Here is an 11,726-nt window from a genome sequence, read left to right as displayed (position 1 = left end):
CGATGCGAAATAAACCAGGATTCTTTTTGCGGATGGAATAAAAAAAAAAAAAAAAAATCTTCAAAACAAGAAAACAAAAGTATTATCTTAAAAGATGCGCAAAAAGTATTTTTCAAGAATCCTCTTCCAACTCTCGAAATTTGCTAATTATCTCGAAAGCATCCAAGTATCCACTTTAATTACTCGACCAAACTTAAGAAACTTCGATCCTCTTCAATGATCTTAACAACTTGCCATTTTTCAATAGTTTGCTTCGCGTCGAACCCACTCGAATCGAAAACTGAGATCCCTCTCTCAAACGCTTGAGAACAAGATCGAAAATCGAGTGTTCAAAGAACGAAGAAGAAATTTTATTAATTTAACATCCTTGATGCAATATGTATTTTATAAAATTACAAAGGTATATTATATAAGTGAAACAAATAATCTATCCACATCCTTTTATGCATTAATCATTTATGAAGAACGTCATTACGCATAGGATTAAAGATTTTACACAATGAATATCGATAAAGAATTATACAAAACTCGAGACTATCAAATACTAACGTTATAACATGATAGCTCTTCATTATTCAGTCTCCCCTAATATAAACGTATTGTCTTCTCTTGTTTGGATCACGTTTCTTTCAGCATTTTCTCCCTTCCTTCAATTAATTAGCAACTTCAACGACAATTAATCCTTGAATTATGTTCCCTATGAAAGATATTCTAGTTGCAGTTTCATTAATCAATTTTGACATAAAATATGGCAAAATGTTCAATATTTAGATAGAATATTCTGCAAAATTTTTTCTCTCAGAATAATATATCAAATTTATTTTAATTATAATAATTTAGAAATTAGTCCAATCAATGTTATCAATAATGGAAATTATTGAAGTCACTTTTTGTTTCATCCCGATATTTAAATCGATTAACAAGATGTAAAGGCGTCAAGCGTCCATGAGACAATAGTATTAAGCGTCGAAGAAACGAGGAAACTCAATATTTACGATTGACTCTTTCGTTGTAATCTATAGACGCAGCACCTCTAATGTTTATTAATATTTAACGACCAAGTCGTTCTACGAGTCACTTATGGTAATGATAGATCAGAAATTACGTTTCATATCTATTTCTTTTTTCTTCTTCTCATATCTATTCTTCAATAATTAGTTATTGTAATAATGCATCTAAAATAATCGAAAATTCAATCGTTAATTGTATCCAAAATTTAAACTCATAATTTTAAATTATACAAATTTACTTTTAAAATTTCTATAATCATCACTGCCTTTTTCTTCTTTTATAACGATGATGATCGATATTTTGTTGAACGATTGAATGATTTATTCTCCAATATAAATATATTTCTTCTTCGATTCTCATATTTTCAGAAATTTCGAAATCTGATATGATATTTATTTGATTATTCCACGAGAAATGCAGTCTTTTCCATTTCTGAAAGTTATGTTCGCGAGTGAGGGATGAATGTCTATGTATCTCGCTTCTGTCTGTCAATTGGAAAAGAATCCATTTTTCAGTTGAATTGATAGAGAAAACGAGATATGGATGGTATATGAGAGTATTATGCGTGCTGCAGATAATGCATTGACAGGTATGATAAGATAGAAAATCGAAAACGAAAGTAAAGATTTTGTTTGGAAGAAGATAGTTTTCAAAAAAAAAAAAAAAAATCCACAATCATTTATATTTAAATAATAAAACTAGTTCTCAAAATTGGTGGTTGAAAATATTTTTTGAAGTGTTTGATTTATAAAAATGTTATTTGTTAAAACAAATAATGTTTTAAAGGAAAAAAATATTTTTATAAAAAGAGTTAATATTTCTTTATTGAGATTTTTATTAAGATAGAAAATATATTGATGAATTTGTAATTAGTTTGAAAACTGAGAGACTTACACTTAGTTCTTACACTTTAGAATCGAATAAATTATCATGAATAAATAAAAAGAACAGAATAATATTTAACCATTTTTTCTTGAATTTTCTTGGAATGAAACGAATCAATTCTGTCGCGCCAGAAACCATTGCAATGTACAACTGTTGAATCTTTTATAAGTAAACGTCTGTATGGAATAGAATAACGAATGAGCAGAAATAACTATTTGTGTGGAATATGATACGTTAATGAAATATAATAATGTCATATATGAAATTATGATACCATTGATGATGGCATAAAATGATGAAAATAATTACACCTTTAATCGATATGATAATTTTTTAAATTTCCATATATTTCATAAAATATCCTTTTTACAAAAAATTAAAATAATTATTTTTAATTTTTAAGTAAAGCCTTTTAAACTTAATTTCATTTTCAATTTTCGTTTAATGTAATTTAATGTTGATGTAATTCAGAAAAATTAATTTTTTTGATAATATCTGAGTGCATAATTACAGTGCATAATGCATATAATGCTTATTTTATTCAAGATATTTTGTTATAAATTTATTTACTATTTCTATTATTTGTTATTGCCATTTCTTATTAACTGTTCCTTTATTTAATCATTTTCCAGTAATCTCTTATTATCCCATCTTTTTCTTTCAATTTTTACTTGACCATTCTCCATCCAGAGTTGAAGTGAAACTGTTTTTCACCTTTCATTTTATCCTTTCATTTTTTCTCCTTCTGTATTTTAGTTTTTCCTCCTCTTTAATTTTTCATAATTTTTCTTGCTTTACCTTTCACCTTTATGTATTATAATCATTATATATTTCCTTTATTTCTACTTTAAACCTTTTGTTCCCCCTTCTTATTGTATCTTATTTCTTCTTTTTACAATTTTTTATTTCATTACGCTTTCCTTTTTTTTTTTAATAATTTTTCTATTTTACATTATTTTATCATGTCTAATTTTAATTTTAATTTTTATTCTATCACTTTTCAATATTTATGGTTCAATTTCTTGAAATTTTTATTTTTTTCCTTCTTTGATCTTTTATTTATTATATATCATATATATTCAATTTTATCTTTTAATAATAATTTTAACATTATTATTATTATATATATTTTTCTTTTTTAATTTTTTCTTTCTTTTAATTTTAATTATTTTATTTCTGTATTCCAACATTTTATTTTTTCCATTCTATTTTTTTTATTCTTATAATTATTATCATTTTTTCAATTTTTTTTTCTAATTAATCGCCACATATATATATTTTTTATTCCACGAAAATTTTCCATTTCGTCTTATTTCTATTTTATTTGTCCAGGTCAAAAGTTGAGCTATCCTCAAATTGTAAAATCAATTTTAACACAGAGAGCCACGTTGCATTTGTTGTTTATTTATACCATGACCACGTTAATCATTCTATTTAGACGTTATTCTCGTGGTGATTAATTGCAACCATCTGAAAAGCCGTTTAACAAATTCGTGTTGCCCAAATACTATTTACAATTAACTATTTATTCAATTATTGTTCTCGACTCGTATTATTCTTACTAAATTGTTCACCATTTTCTTTTTTAATCATAATTTTCAATTAATTATTTCATTTATCATATTCAAAAATAAATTTAAAATCTTGTTTTTACTTATTTAAAGTAAATTTATTAAAAATGATTGTAATTTTTAAAATATAAAATACTGTAGTATAAATTAAATGTATGGAGATATTAAAATCATTTGTATAAAGTAAAAACAATTTAAATTTCCATTTCTTTTTTTTTTTTTTTGACAAGAAAAAATAAAAAAGAATTGGAAACACTATTAATAACACGTACAACATAAGTATATAATATTACATAAAAAATATTTAAAAATATTTTTTTTCAGACTCTTACCAATTATTTTTTTCAGTCAATTTCATTTTTTCACTCTTTTATCTTGATAAATAAACAAAAGTTTAAATTAAATTTCCTTCGCTCGATTCAATAATCCCCATATATTTAGCATTTCAAAATTAACAATATATTTTATGAATTTCATATATATTGCATTTGATCCGACTACCTTCGCCAAATTTTTACATTAAAATCGAATAGAAAGAATCGAAGACATAGAAATTCAGAGGGCCACTGAAGTGTTAAACAAAAATTGAATGCGCAACGTGGCGAAAATTTTCAAAGAACAAGATTTTTCCAAAAAAAGAAGAAAAAAATGAAACATCGAAGAAAAATTTCTCGTTGCTGTTGAAACTCAACTTCGAAAAATGGTGGTGTAATGTAACGGTAAATATCGGTGAAATGAAACGACATTTGGCGATCGAAGGGAAGGAGGTTCCCACTTGTGATTGCAATCGAGTTCAGGATTAGTGAAAGGGATTTCTGGATTCGGTTGGCCTCCCAATCTTCGCAGGAATCTCTTGGAGATTCCTGTTGCTCTCTCACTAAGCACGCTAGATTAACTAGTTTTCTAACTCCACTTGTTCCTTTCTTCGTTCGAATTTTTACTTTGCTTCACACAAAATTGCGATTTTTGATTGCAATTTTCACGCTGATGCTCGCGCATACTATGCAAATTGTACGTAATATACAAAAAGAAAGGATTTCGAATTTTATTTAACGATAAGGTAGTTTGTTGATATAAAATTTGATTATTTTTTTGCTACGTACAGTTTATTCTTGAAATAATATGATTTCACTTTTTCTTTTTTTCATCCTTGGATGGATAATATCGATTTTTGTCTGATCAACTGCTACGATGAAATTAAATTACACATAATCTGTAACAACAATAAAAAATAAAAATATGGAATTATAAATTTTTTTCTTATAAAAAAATCTAACATCGTGAGATTATTTAGATTATACAACAAGATCCAAAATATATAGTATAGATTGGAATTAATTAAATATCTTAAGAATTTAAACTTACTTAAGAACTTAATCACAAACATTTAAAAAAAATCTAATAAAATATCTAATTCAAATCAGCTACCAAAAAAATAAAATAAATTTTGAAGTAACATCTTCAAAACTTTCTTCCAATTCTTATTATTCTATCTAAAAAAAATTTCATATATATCATATCAAAATTTCAACGCCATAAAGCCTATTCTTACGTTCCAGCATCAATTGTTCGAATCATCCCCATATGTTCTCCCAAAATTTCTCGAGCCAAATTGCAATATCCACGAATAGACTCCTTAATATTCCATACGTTTATCCAATTGTTTGCTTTATGACACGAGTTCGAAGGATTCTGCAACGTCCACAATTTCAATTTCCACCCTTCAACTTCCGGTATCTTTGGTCTCGTACCTCGAAGAACGAGATCGATACGCTTTTATGTGGGTTTTATCGCAGCAACCCTTGTTTGCTACGAGAATCTTTCACCGATCAATGCGATCAGTTCCTCTTGTTGGAATCATGTTCTGGAAGAGGATCCCTATTTACGACTTTTTCTTTTTTCATTCTTTCCTGGTGATCCAACTATTCGTGATTTGTTTGAAATGTGTTGGATTCCACGTGTAATTTGCCCATTTCTCGTGTTCTATTGCGGATAAAATGAGTTTCGGTTTCTTTCACACATTTGAAATGCATCACGAAGATTTCTGGCGTATTGATCGATCATGAAAAATGAATGAAAAAAAGGAAAAAAAGAAAAAAGAATTTTTCTTTTGTATATATGCATTCAGATTGTTGTAAATATAGCCATTTTCGGATTTCGTTGCATTCTTTTGTCATTTTACAATTTTGTATTTATCGATAATCAATATTTATATTGATATCGATATATTCGATCTTTAATATCGAAGTCGAGAATTATGGAAAACTTTAAAGATGTACCGTTTTCAAATTTTTGAGAGAATGTTGAATGAAAAGAATCATGAATAGTTGCGGTCTAAATGGCTATTAAACTAACAATAAGAATTGGAAAAATTTAAAGAAAGGATTTTTTTCTATTAATTATGAAAATATTTTGTAAAACAATTTTTGTTCACTGAAAAAATATAGGTACATATCGTCGCTTGAACGAGTACTTAGAATATTTTTATTTTTAATAAAATTTCATTGTATATCACTGATACATATAATAGACAGAAGCAAAAATAAATGGAGATATTTTTTTGATACAGATGCAAGAAAAGATATCAGGAATTCATATGTTCGTTTCGTTTAATTGAATATTTTAACATAATTTTTCTTGAACTTTAATTTATAATTCAACCAAGAGAAGACAGAATGTATTGAAAATTGATTCAAGAAATCTTTTATATATTCTCTCTTATCACTTATTTAAGAAACAGAATAACAATTTGTATATTAAGTATTTCAATTAATAGAACTTTTTTTTTAAGAGTTCTTTCATCGGAATTATTTTTAAAATTCCATTGTTATTTGTGTTTTTTCGATTTGGAATAATCTTAATCCCATGTGGACTCGTTGTAATACAGCATAAATTATAATTATCGGGGTAAAAGTATAGATTCACTAATGAAAAGCGAAATTTATTATTTTAATCATCTTTCACGATAATTTAACACTATTTAATAGCAAAGATTTTAAATGGAAAGTTCAGACTGAGATGTTGATATTATCGTAATTGTTCTCAGAAATTTATCAAAATCTGTCCACAAAGGATTAATTATTTACAACTGTTAATCACTGAGCAATTTATTATGATAATAATAGAACTCTAACCGTAGCATTTTCGACAGGAACAATCGCATGTAACTCGAGAACGATAAACTATCAAGTGCACTTAATAGGAATTCAATTATCAACGCTTGTATCGATACATCTTCTTTTTTTCTTTTTTCTTTTTTTATTGTTAAACACTCTGCAACGATTCTTCATTATCTAGCGAGTAAAATGAAACAGCGGTTCCACCGATTTTACAATAATTTAATTCAGGATTAATATTTCATTACTTGTTTCTGTTTCCATAAGCGTCACTCAGCATCTACTTACTCTACTAATATCTACGTGTTCGTTCAAACAAATCTCAGTCTCCATAAATTTCATCGAAGCAATAATATTCTCCTTCTTTATTTCAACTTTGGTAAAATTGAACACGATATATTAACAAAGAATGCAAAAGTTTTCAGTCGAATAGATTTTTTTGCAAAATTTTTTGAACGAAGTAATTATAAGTTAATTATTGGTTTCATAACCTATAAGATTCGCGTTAAAAGTATTCGACCATTTTGAATAACGAGTCACGTGATCTCGATGTAATCCTAACCTAATCATTTAAAACAAACAAAGTATATAAAGTATTGTATCTAGAAAACAATGAGATTAATTCTTTGAAACTATTTGTCCAATATCAAATGTATCTTTTTTTCATTTTCTTCTTAATAAATAAATATTTTTCATAATCAAAAACTCCTTCATTATCTCATTATAAAAATCTTTTAGACTGAATACTTTTGCGAATTTGATATCACTGCGAAAACGAAACAAAGAATCTTTCTTCTATATCATTTTTATCAATCGTTTCCCTTAATCTTAATCCTCTTTTAACTAACTCGTACACTACCCATTATTTTTACTCACGAAATTTCACGAGGCGATAGGTATAAAGAAGTTATCAACAGAGAAATTATTATGTACATATTATCACTGTCAACGTTGCATCGAAGATCGATTCTTCTTGTAATTAGTGTTAATCTTCCAATGGAACGCGTGGAAAAATCGTCAAAGATCGCAGAGCAGGATTAAGCGAACACGAAGATTCGAAATTCGCGCCAAAAAACGATACGAGGCACGGGCGCGCGTTCGTTTGAAAACGTTCGTTTCGCGCGTTCGATTGGACGCCTTTTTCCGTGGCGTAAAACTGCGTAAAATTCGCCAGAAACGAAACAGGCGATAACAATTCATCAGACGGCGTTAATTATGCGGCGAATTCATCACGGACGAGCGCATATTCGACGACTGATTTAACAGTTCTTGCCCTCGTTAAAAGTTCGAGGGCATTCCGTGCGCGAATTATAGCAATTCTCTATGCCCTGGAATCTTGGGAATATCTTAAGAACGATATAGCACTTAAGAACACAGCAAACTGACGATTAAGTTAGGTTAGGTTAGATCGATTAATAATGGTAATAGCTCGAACATCGAGCCTTAACCTAGAAGTGAAGTTTATTGAGGAAATTATTAAGGACAAGAAAGGAGAATTGTTCTTTATTTTTTGGGGAGGGAAAAAAGGTGGGCAGCATTGATTTTTCTTACGTGAACAATGATAGTTAAAAATTTGAAATCAATATGATACATATACAAACTTAAAAGTAAAGAGATTGAATAAATTTATAAAATAAAAGATATTTCTGCTTAAGAAAAACTTATTTCTAGCTTATTCTAAAATTTGAAATCAAATAGTGATTTCTTATTTCGTATAACCTAAAAATTAGCAAAATTAGTAAAAATCCCTATTCTACTTTTAACAAAGATCTATCAAAGATATAGCATTAATTTTGAATTAATAATTAATAAGATATATCTGTCGGTATAAATATAATTGATAAGATGATTTCAAATTTTCGATTGGTAATATATAATACAAATTACTTAGTTTCTTATTAGTTATCTTATATTGTGCGTATATTGTACAAAATCAATCCCTCCATTGCAACAAATCTTATCTATCTATTTCTAAATGAACTTACTTATGAACTTTATTTATGTTGCAATTGTTTACACGATTATCTAATTTTTCTCAATTTATGTGTAATAAATCTTCTGATAAGATTTTTTCCCAATCAGAATTGGATTTGTATGCATTTTATAAAGAATAATTCCTTTGTTCTGAATACTTAAATTTTTTTTAATATCTTCTATATGTTTCCTAATTTCTCTTTATTGCTTCCATGAATAATTGCTCTCTTGCAGCTCGGTAATATTTTTCTAGTAGCGGAAGGGTTAAAGCACGTATTTCAGCACGCAACCATTATTCGCGAAAAATCTTTGCCAAGCTTTTTATTGTAACTCTTTCAGGCAGCGCATTTACTTTAATCGTTATTTAATCTTTTAATCGAGTTAACCCTTTTAATGCTATTCAAAAGTATCTTCATTTTCTAATTTAATTTTATTTATTATTTATTGTAATATTATTGTATTTAATTTCTATAGTTCGCTTTGGAATTTATCTGTTTAAAATAAAGAACTGTGATGTTTCTCTGATACATGCAAAACAATATTTCTTATTTAAGCGACAACCTGGAATTAAAAACCCATTAAAAAAAAATTGGAAAATTGGAAAATAGTTTTATAGCATTTAAAAAAAGTTAACTCTCGTACATTCAATGATTACATCCATTCATAATGACACAATTTCCAAAAAATTATTTTTCAGATAGATAAAATTTTGCATACATGAAAATATAAAAGACTATATCCTTTTACTGTTAATTTCTACGTTAAAACAATTTATTAGAAATAAAGAGTTGAACAATGATTAATTAAAATGAATAATTCGAAAGTAAATTGTGATAGAGAAAAATGTAGAAATATAAAATTTATTACTCCATACCAATGATACGTGAAATAGTAACGTGTCATCTTTATTTTCTAATTTTCTATTTTCTTCGTTCTTATCAATTACCGTATATTTTAATAACGGAATCCAAAGTGTCAGATCCAGATAACAGATTGAAAATCATATACGTAGGAATTATATCTGATGAGGTAATTTCTGAGGTTTTAATAGGCCAACTCTTTCACAGTGTATTGTTATACGAAACACGGAATAGCGAATAAATATCTCGTCGAGGATACAGTCTATTATCGTCCAAAATATCTATTAAGCTTTCGTAATATTGGTTTGAAAGTCTCATATTTACAAGATTAAGAGAACGTATAATACCCTTCATGAAACAATGAGAAGTGAATATCATTCAGACATTTCTTGATATTTATTATTCCGAAATTTCAAATTTTGTGCTTGCTGTGTTGTTAAGTGGTCAATGATCTCAATTCCTCGTTTCAACAATTCTCATATTATTAAATAATAATTGAAGGATTCGTAGTAAAAATGATTCTAGCCAAATTTTTCCAAGATAAGAATCTTCTGTTCAGAAGATTTTATACAAATGTATAAATTGTAAAAAAATAATATTAGACAAATTAATAATTGCTAAAAATATGATTATCATTAATTCTTATCAGATCCAGATGAATGAAAATTAATTGTTTTCACAAAAATAATATTAAAATATTTTTCTTGTCAAAAATGAATAGAACTACTTTATTTCATCTCAAATCATTGTAATTATGATTTAACAACAATAGAGAAAACGAGTATATGATATTTTTAATTATTTCCATTGTCTTATTTCATTTTTTGAAGCATATTCAATTCAAATGAGGATATACCTATTATTCATTTAATTCGAAAATGTAGAAACAAAATTATTGAATTAACATCTCTTGCGATATATAATTATAAATAATTCGTAAGAATTAAAAATTTCATATCTATAATTTTCAGTAACATATTCACTACGAATCCCTCAATTACACCAACTGTTGTAAGACTGGAATTTTCGAATTCTTCTTCTATTTAATCATATCTAAGCGAATTTCATCCAAAAGATTCACTGGAAAAATTCGATGCTCGCTTATTATTAGGAAGCTCTTTCTCCTTGTCTTAACCCTAGTTCACCCTAGTTCCCTTTATCGATATTGCAAAAGCTTGTCGAACCACTTTTGGAAGATGAAAACGCCCGCCTGGAAATCTTAATCATCGAAACACCCTCCTTCCATCTCGCTTATCCTAAAGTTCTTAATCTAAATTGCGTGTCCCGACTTTCGATCTCTCGAAAAATCCGCCCATAGGAAGAAGAAACGTTTATTGCATCTCTTGGATCACTTGTGAACAACAATTTCCCTTCGAAAATTAACAAGCACAAGCATACCTTCGTCTTAAAGTTTCCAATAATAATTAATAAAACAAAAGATTCTTCTATTTTACACAGTTCATCGAATATCACTTTTCACAAAAAAAAAAATCTTGAAACGATTCGAATACAATCTTCAAAATTTTCTGCCTTCGAATTCCATTATTTTCAAATATTCTCCGATTATTATATTCGATATATTCGATATATTTATATTTTAACGATTGACTGACAAAACAAAACGATTCTCTGTCACACTTGAAACAATAATCAATCACTTTGCACTCCAAACTTGCACGCTCATTTCTGGAAAACTTGATTTATCATATAACACGATCTTCAAAATTTCTCTTTTCCAAATCTTATCAATATTCAAAGTATCTCTTCTCTCTTCACTCTCATCTTATGATATTAAAAGGAGCGATCGACGATCGAGCACGGTTCCTCCGCTTCCGGTTCTCGCGGGCCGGAAGTCGGTGGTGTTCACCGCCGATGTTAAACCCTGGTGACAGCGATCCCCGGCCTCCCGGGGCCGAATGCCTACCTGGACGGTCTCCACGTTTGATTCCTGTACCTGCAGAGCAACACCTTCTTGAACGCTTGTCTGAACACCTTGTTGAAGATGGTGTAGAAGATGGGGTTCACCATGGAGCTGGCGTAGCCTAGCCAGGTGGCCAGGTCGAATATCTTGTGGTCGATTTGTCTCTCGCAGTTGGGGCACACGGCTGGGATCAGGTTGAGAACGAAGAACGGCGCCCACAGTATCACGAACGTGAAGAACACTACTCCAAGCACTTTGGTGGCCTTCTGCTCGAGCCTGATGATCCGACCGTGGCGCGAGCTGTTGCGGGACACCACGCTGCTCGTCCTCGAGTGGTGGCTGCGTACCGTCGTTTGGTATCTGTGAGGACACGGCGAGGATGAATTGC

General features: G+C 28.7%; 2 protein-coding genes across 2 annotated transcripts in view; one reads left to right on the top strand and one right to left on the bottom strand.

Moving 5' to 3' along the window:
- LOC102679690 (26S proteasome non-ATPase regulatory subunit 1) overlaps positions 1–11,726 on the top strand; it is a 93,093-nt gene that overhangs the window by 57,068 nt on the left and 24,299 nt on the right. The gene's annotated exons all lie outside the window — the stretch shown is intronic.
- Positions 11,221–11,726, bottom strand: part of LOC102679821 — a 96,311-nt gene continuing 95,805 nt past the window's right edge. The window contains exon 8 of the mRNA XM_031508911.1: positions 11,221–11,726. This exon is cut by the window's right edge and continues 3 nt beyond it. Within this exon, the coding sequence (XP_031364771.1) occupies positions 11,338–11,726 (389 nt within the window). The 3' untranslated portion in view covers positions 11,221–11,337.

This window comes from Apis dorsata, unplaced genomic scaffold (assembly GCF_000469605.1).
Source record: "Apis dorsata unplaced genomic scaffold, Apis dorsata 1.3 scaffold_112, whole genome shotgun sequence".
Classification (NCBI taxonomy): Eukaryota; Metazoa; Arthropoda; class Insecta; order Hymenoptera; family Apidae; genus Apis; species Apis dorsata.
The sequence above is the reverse complement of the archived record's forward strand: the minus strand, read 5'-3'. Positions and strand labels throughout refer to the sequence as shown.